Raw genomic sequence first — 8873 nt, 5'->3', positions numbered from 1 at the left:
CATCTGATTATGGAGCAATCCGACATTGCTCACAATAAGAGTTATTCCCATCTCTGCCTTTCATGACCAAGGTAGAAATGATTGATTTGGGAGTAGAAGTATTTGACATCAATTTTTCAGCTGAAAAAATTACACATCTACCAAAAACCACTTTTCCACACTCGCGTTGACTTGGTATACTGGACTTTCTTTGATGATTCTACAGTAGACAATTGATGGACCTTTATCACTAAGGACACTATTGACATCTCCAGATAGAGTATGTAATATGCCTTTCATCACGCTTGTCCAACTCTAGAAGATAGGTGGCAGACAATTTCTTAGGACTTGGGAAATCGTCAGCTTGAATGAAGGTCTCTACAAGGACTAAACGTTCATAGTTCTTCAGAGATGTTCCCAAAATTAGTTGAACCGCCCATAATACCATTGCATTGGACCACAGATTCTCAGAGGATTGAAATGTCAAAGGTCAAGTTGAATTTATACGGTTACATTGTACAATAGAAATCACCCCAGCTCAGTTTTCTAAGTTTTCTATGTTTTTTGCCATAAACAACACTAGAGATTTGTCTTTAGCTCCTTATAATGCACAATGCGGGAGGCACCGTGGTACCATTTACTGATCATCCAAGACACCAATTTTTTATTTCTGGGGAATAGTGAAGTTTTGACCTCTCTTTTTAATGGTTATACAGTAGATTACATACAATATTGGGGGACGGCACAAAGTTCTATACAATGTTCTATATTCCAAGGCAAATGGACCTCTTGAGATTAACCACGAATCACATTTTTGGGAACGATTAACCAAACCTACACTACAGTTCAAAAGTTTGCGTTCACTTAGATATTTCCTAATTTTTGAAAGAAAAGTACATTTTTTTTTAATGAAGGTAACATTAAATTAAACAGAAATACACTATATACATTGTTAATGTGGTAAATGACTATTCGAGCTGCAAACGTCTGGTTTTGAATGCAATATCTACATAGGTGTATAGAGGCCCATTTCCAACAACCACCACTCCAGTGTTCTAATGGTACATTGTGTTTGCTAACTGTGTTAGAAGGCTAATGGATGTTTAGAAATCCCTTGAAAACCCTTGTGAAAGTATGTTAGCACAGCTGAAAACAGTTTTGCTGATTAGAGAAGCTATAAAACTGACCTTCCTTTGAGCTAGTTGAGAATCTGAAGCATTACATTTTGTTGGTTCCATTAAACTCTCAAAATGGCCAGAAAAAGAGAACTTTCATGTGAAACTCGACAGTCTATTCTTGTTCTTAGACATGAACGATATTCCATGCGAGAAATTGCCAAGAAACTGAAGATTTTCTACAACGGTGTGTACTACTCCCTTCAGAGGAGAGCACAAACAGGCTCTAACCAGAGTAGAAAGAGAAGTGGGAGACCGCGCTGCACAACTGAACAACAAGACAAGTGCATTAGAGTCTCTAGTTTGAGAAATCGACGCCTCACAGGTCCTCAAATGGCAGCTTCATTAAATAGTACCCGGAAAATGCCAATGTCAATGTCTACAGTGAAGAGGCGACTCCGGGATGCTCACCTTCAGGGCAGAGTGGCAAAGAAAAAGCCATATCTGAGACTGGCTAATAAAAGGAAAAGATTAATATGGGCAAAAGAACACAGACATTGGACAGAGGAATATTGGAAAAAAGTGTTATGGACAGACGAATCGAAGTTTGAGGTGTTTGGATCACACAGAAGAACATTTGTGAGACGCACAACAACTGAAAAGATGCTGGAAGAGTGCGTGACGCCATCTGTCAAGCATGGTGGATGTAATGTAATGGTCTGGGGTTGCTTTGGTGCTGGTAAAGCGGGAGATTTGTACAAGGTAAAAGGGATTTTGAATAAGGAAGGCTATCACTCCATTTTGCAACGTCATGCCATACCATGTGGACAGCGCTTGATTGGAGCCAATTTCATCTTATAACAAGACAATGACCCAAAGCACACCTCCAAATTATGCATGAACTATTTAGGGAAGAAGCTGGCAGCTGGTATTCTATCTGTAATGGAGTGGCCAGCCCAGTCACCAGATCTCAACCCTATAGAGCTGTTGTGGGGGCAGCTTGACCGTTTAGTACCAAAAAGTGCCCATCAAGCCAATCCAACTTGTGGGAGGGAGGAAGCACGGGGTGAAATATCTCCAGATTACCGCCGCAAATTAGCAGCTAGAATGCCAAAGGTCTGCAACTGGAATTGCTGCAAAGGAGCATTCTGTGCCGAAAGCAAAGTGTGAAGAGAAAATTATTATTTCACGTAAGAATCATTATTTCTAACCTCATCACTGTCTGGACGATATTTTCTATTCATTATGCAACTCATTTCATAAATAAAAGTATGATTTTTCATGGAAAAGACAAAATTGTCTGGGTGACCCCAAACGTTTGAACTGTAGTGTAAATAATCTCTAATCCTACTAATTGTTTTCATACCCCATGAACTTTTCTATATTTTTCATGTTCTGTCCACAATCGTAAATGCATTTTATTGGGATTTCATGTGATATAGCAACACAATGTAGCAAGTATTTGTGCAGCCTAATAGAAAGGATACAGGGTTTTATATATATTTTAAAAATATAAATGTGAAAATTGTGACATGCATTTGTATTTAGGCCCCCTGAGTCTATACTTTGTTAGACCACCTTTCTCTGTAAATATTCCTTCAAGTCTTTTGGGTGATGTCTTTACTAGCTTTGTACATCATTGAATTTAAAGACAGACAACCTGGATGGTGTACTTGCTCATATACTCAGTATATTGCGAAAATATTCATCCCTTGAATGTATTATCTATTTTGTTACATTACAACCTGTGGTTAAATATTTTTGGAATACGATTTGTGTGTGATGTCACTATTCTTGATAGCCTGTTTTCCAAGGAGGTTCTGTCTTTGGTCCCTCTCAATACTTCCAAGAAGCTGCTCTGCTACCATCTGTATGTGGTCACCAAGGATTCTTCCTCCTGCCCAAACTTCTGCCTGTTCTTCCTCACTACACCACTCTCTCCAATCTACTACATTGCTTCACTCTATCCCTATCTAACTCAAACCAGGAAATCCCTTGAACTTATTACCTATTTTGTTACATTACAACCTGTGTTTAAATATTTTTGGAATACGATTTGTGTGTGATGTTGTCACACGGTGTTAGGGTCTAAACTTGCCGAGTGTCATGGTGGTGTAACGTGAGTTTGGGTGGTAACCATGGGCGAGGGACGTAGTCCTGCACCTGGCCTGACGTATTACAGAAACGGGGGATGGGGTGTGCATGGAGTGGCTGGTAGAGTGGATGTGGAGTGGTTACCTGAGAGCCATGGTGCTCCTGGGCTGTAAGCCCGCTGTGTTGGGTCGAGTTCACACTGTGCGGATTTTCCTCCATAGTGATTACGACGCACACAGACTGGTTATCAACTGCTTCAACTTTACTTGTAACACAACTCACACACCATTGTCATTCTCTTACAAAGAGGCAAATGTTCTTAGCAGGAATTATCTCTCAAATACACTTTGGCTCTTCCATAATTTACTGCAGTCAGAGTCGCACCAGCTACCAAGGAGAATGAGGGTTTTCCATAGTCACAATGCTGTCCCCAGAGAGGCTATTCTACATCATCGGGTTGCATCCAAAGATCCCAAACATGCAGTGAAGCTGGCTGTCCGAAGACAAATGCCCTTTCAATAACTACACTATTCTTGATAGCCTGTTTACCAAGGAGGTGCTGTCTTTGGTCCCTCTCAATCTCTCAATACTTCCAAGAAGCCGCTCTGCTACCATCTGTATGTGGTCACCAAGGATTTTTCCTCCTGCCCAAACTTCTGCCTGTTCTTCCTCACCACACCACTCTCTCCACTCTACTACATTGCTTCACTCTATCCCTATCTAACTCAAACCAAGAAATCCTCCCTACTATATCCCTTCACTGTGGGCCGGGCCTTTCTCAGCTAACCCTTTTAGTCCTGCCACTATACTTTCTATCTGAGACTTCCCCTATTGCTAGAGAGCTCAGTGACACCTAGTGGTAGCTGGCAGTACTGCAACATAAACCACTAGAGAACTTTACACATACAGCTCTATACATATAAAATCCACATCCACAATGCGACCAACGATGTCTTCAGGTGAGTACTGACCATAGGTCACCCACTTATAGCAGCATCTGACGCTGTTCACACTTCAGTATCTGACACTCCACACTATGCCTCCTTTGTTGCTTCTGAATTACACAGACAGGCTCCGGCGTCAACCTGCTGTGTTCTCATTAGTGATCGCTAGCAGGAGTCAATCCCTGCTAGCCTGCTGGTTATCCCTTAGGTCTCTCACAACATGTAATCCATCACAGTCACTCCCCGCATTTTTAATGATTTCTATGTAAGTTGACAGGTCTCATGCATTGCAGTACATGTCTACTGCAATACATGAGACCAGAAATCAAAGAGATGACAGCCCCAAATAAGAGAACACAACCCCCGCAATCGCACTCTCCAGACTCTGAACAGCTACAAGTGGCAGATGCCAACGGTGGATGGAATCTTCCACATTGATCTGTGTTGTTGTCAGGTCCCTAGCCGTTCTGCTCACACACATCAGGTCCAGGATCCCTCCGCTCTCACACACACATCCAATAGTAGTAACATCATACACACACACACACACACACACACACACACCAGGTGATATCCTACTGCTTCCGACCAGAAGGGATACCTGGGACACTGTGGAACACGAGGACCTGTGGTGGAATGCATTGAGGACCCGCGTTGGAATGCATGGAGGATCTGCAGTGGAATGCATCGAGGAGCAGGTCCTTGATGCGTTCAACTGCAGGTCCTTAATGTGTTCCACTGCAGGTCCTTGCGGCGTCTCAGGATTCCCTGCAGCCAGAAGCATTACAGTGTCACTGGACATGTGTTTGTGTGTGATATTACTGGGATGGGATATGTGTGTGTGTATGGTGTGTGAGAGTGGAAGGATGCCAGCTAGAAGCTGGAGAGAACTGCTATGGAACACACAAAGTCCTGCTGGAAACAACCAATGCGTATCGAAGGGGGACCTGGGAGCGACGCAAATGTCTGGGGTCTTATAAGTGTGATTCTCCTGGAGGGTGTCTGCTTTGTTTTTGGTTTAAACTTACTCCAACCAGTGTGTACCCAAAAAAAGCCCTACCTCAAAAATAAGCACTACAGCATTTTTTTCGGGGTAATAAATATAAGACAGTGTCTTATTTTTGGGGAAACATGGTATTAACATCCCCTAATAATACCCCTTAACTTGCAGGCCCTTCACCCACTTGTTACAGAAGCCACAATTACCCCAGTAGCGCCTTCCCACCGAAGGATGTCACCAGTTAACCATCATCCAACAAGACCCATTTTATTTAATTTTTTATATATACAAACTGAAAAGAGGGGAAGGGGGGTGGGCTGTTGGATTCTGAAGATGCAATAGGAGGTACCACCCCCCCCTTTATCCTTTTTATTAGCTCAGTTGTACCCTGCTCCTTTTTTCAAACCCTACCAATCAACTTTCTCCACATGTACACCACTGATGCCTTGCATCGGACCCCGTAACTTTTCTTTTTAACCCCGTCACTCCCCCCTCTATATTGTCGTGAGGCCTGTATGGCCTATTTGGGCTTCCAGACCTTTCTTTATATGGATTGATGCAAACCCTAAAAAGAAAACCAGACAGCAAAACAAAAAAAATGCCAAGGAGGTTGAATACTTTTGCAAGGCTCTGTAACCATAAACCAACACTGACATAATAAATAATAAAGGTGTTGTCCCATGAACAAAATTCATTTTAATCAATAGATCTTGGAATAAAAAAACCCCTGTGTAATAAATTATAAAGTGGAATAAAGTTGTACCGAGATATGGACGTTGTCACCAAGGACGGCCACCAGCACCAGACCTTCTGTCACCGCTGAACACTTTGCGAGTGGTAACGGAAAATTGTAGTTCAGAGCACAGTTCTGAGACGTGATGTGATCAGACCATGTCCCTGTACGGTCAGACACGGCCATTACACAGCAGGAACACATATATAAGATTATCTCAGCACAGGAACATTATTTTTAATCACATCCAGCTGTGGAAATTAATATTAGTCTAAGATCTATTGATTAAAATTAACTTTAAAATGAACTTTGTTCATGAGAAAATCCCTTTAACTTCAACAACTGTTCACATGTGGTTATTCCCTTATTTACCATTCATGGAAAATGAGGAAATGACTGCTTCTAGGTCTCCACCACCAAAAGTGGGGTTACGAAAACAGCCAAGCGCAGCTGTAGGTCCCGGCCACAGAAACAGAGGGTTCAAGGATAGCCAAGAGCAGCTTTTTGCATAATTCCCATAGAAGTGAATGGGAAGAACAGCCTAGAAAGCAACCTATGCTGTTGTCATAGCTACCAAGTTGCAAAACAAGTGGATCTCGCTCGGAGTTATGGGAATGGGAATTCTATGGGAATTATGCAAACAGTGTAGCACAGCTCCGTTCAGCTGTTTTTATAGCTCCAATTCTGGTGGCTGTTAAAAAATATACTCTTAAATATATTTTTCTTCAAATACGTAAAAGCGCATGAAAGAAAGAACTTCAAAAATGTAAAAAAATAAATGTATTTTATCTATTAAAAAATGGTTGCCAGGGTTCAGTTACAGAAAGGAAAAATAATATACTTCATTAGCTTACGGAAAAAGAGTTAATTTAGTCCATACTGATCAATAGAAAATCTTCATCCATCTCTCCTTGGATTCTGAATGGCAAAGCAGAGGTGATCTACTAGGCTGGACAGCATGTGTTCATCTTGCAGCCTCTAATCATTCTGGCAGCAGGCGACGTGCAGGAGCGACCAGTAGCCCCCTCCATCGTGTGTTATATGACAACTGTCCAGTCCATATAGGGTGTTTTAGTTGAACATAGTTCCATATGACATAATCTTCTAGAAGCTTCCAGAAGATTTATATTTATCCTTCCATGTCAGTACTCAAGTATATTCAATATGGACATTTTAATATTTATTCCTTATAAAAACTTTATTAATAAACTATGCCCTCCAACATAAACAGAACTGTGAACATATATGTCCTACTATAAAATATTTGATAACTAGATGTATTAATTTTAATGTTTTTACAGTGGCCAAGACCTTGAGCAGGTATTCTCATCTCAGTCATGAAAGCCACTATGTCCAATCTACATGCACTATTGTGTAAGAGGTACTGTTAGGTATGAGCACAATGTTGTTCCCGAGAATTGTTATGTGAGTTTAAGAGGGGAAAGTGGGCATCCTGCCCATGTCTAAGTGAAGGGAGAAGAGGAATTGGTCATCAACTGTCCAGATCAAAAAAATTACACGTTTTCCAGAAACCACTTTTCTATACTGTGAATGACCTGGTAAACTGGATTTTCTCTGATGATTTCACATATTCTACAGTAGGCATATGATGGACCTTTACCACCAAGGACATGATATTCATATCTCCAGTTGAAATATTTCCTAAACTTTTCATCATCCTTGTCCAACTCCAGAAGATAGGAGGCCAGTTCCTTAGGACTTGCAAAATCATCAACGTGAATGAAGGCATCTCCAGGGACAAAACGTTCATAGTTCTTCCGAGATGTTCCCAAAACAATTGGAACAGTCCATGACCCAAAAGCGTTAGACCACAGCTTCTCAGTGATATAATCCCTGTAGATTGAATTCTCAAAGGCCAAGTAGAACTTATATTGGGTTATGGTGGCATAGAAATCATCCCAGCTCAGTTTCTTGTGGTTTGCTCCATAAACATCAATAGAGATGTGTTTCTTTAGATCTTCATAATATGCTATACGGGGGGCACCAGGGTACCATTTACTGACAACCCAAGCAACCAATTTGGATTTTGTTGGAATAGTGAAGTTTTGAACCCTATGTTTTAATGGTGCCATCCGACCATATGGAGAATATATATCTGAATCTTTCCGGAAAGTCATGGTCATGTTGAATAGATTATCCAACATTTTCAAGTTCTGGATAATCCGTGGTGGCTCCATATTGTACCAGATCCAACGCTGAAAATTAGGTTTTGGCTCTTGGGGCAATGACATTTTGTCATACATAATATCTGCATGATGAATGAGGACTGCATCGGCAATGCTATAAAGACTTCTGTTTATTGTCAACTTGCATCCCAATATATCATATTCTGGGCACTTATCCAATGGGGATTCATATCCCCAAGGCCATTTCCAAATGAGGACAACAATGTCCTCAACAGGTTTTTTTGGGGCGATGATGTTTTTAATCTCTGACTTGTTTTGGGTCTCGATTCTGTTACGAATCAACTTATGAACATTTGTTGTCACCCCTGAGGTGATGATCTCACGCTTTACTATAAAGGATAACAGGAACAGAAAAAGAAAGACGGACAATATCTTTAGATGTTTCTGGTTGATTGGAGCTAAGATCATCTTTGGTTAGTAAGGAGGTGGTGAATCCAAGTATTAGTTGAGCATTGTGTTTCTGAGGAAAAAAAGAGAGTCAGTGTTAAAATATTATTTTACTTAAACCATTACTAAAGGTGTTCAAAGGTCAAGGGCATAACTATAGGAATACACGGAGCATTTGCCCCAGACACAGTCAGGGCGGGCCACCTGATGTTGTGGTCTAAGGTGTCTCCCAGCTGAATTCTGTCGCCCCCGTAATGGGATTTGCTGTTCAGCTAGCTAGCTCAGAGAAGGTGTAGTGCACCACGGGAACAGAATCCCTGCCTGCCAGAACTTTTGGGGAAGGGCAATGTCAGCAGGGTGATCAGGTAGTCTGATCATGCTGCTGATGGCACCTTGCGGCGCTGCATTTCTGCG

The 8873-nt window shown here is 41.4% G+C and overlaps 1 protein-coding gene across 1 annotated transcript; it reads right to left on the bottom strand.

Annotated features, from left to right (window-relative positions):
* Positions 1-6675: 6675 nt before the first annotated feature.
* On the bottom strand, positions 6676-8521 carry LOC142250373 (3-galactosyl-N-acetylglucosaminide 4-alpha-L-fucosyltransferase FUT3-like). The gene has a single exon (XM_075322527.1). The coding sequence runs from the start codon at positions 8478-8480 to the stop codon at positions 7380-7382; it is 1101 nt and encodes a 366-aa protein (XP_075178642.1). The 5' UTR covers positions 8481-8521; the 3' UTR covers positions 6676-7379.
* Between the last annotated feature and the right edge of the window lie 352 nt (positions 8522-8873).

Source organism: Anomaloglossus baeobatrachus, chromosome 9 (genome assembly GCF_048569485.1).
Source record: "Anomaloglossus baeobatrachus isolate aAnoBae1 chromosome 9, aAnoBae1.hap1, whole genome shotgun sequence".
In the NCBI taxonomy this organism is placed as follows: domain Eukaryota; kingdom Metazoa; phylum Chordata; class Amphibia; order Anura; family Aromobatidae; genus Anomaloglossus; species Anomaloglossus baeobatrachus.
The sequence above is the reverse complement of the archived record's forward strand: the minus strand, read 5'-3'. Positions and strand labels throughout refer to the sequence as shown.

Excerpts from the sequence above, each read along its gene's own strand:
- LOC142250373 (XM_075322527.1), bottom strand. The coding sequence starts at position 8,480 with ATGATCTTAGCTCCAATCAACCAGAAACATCTAAAGATATTGTCCGTC.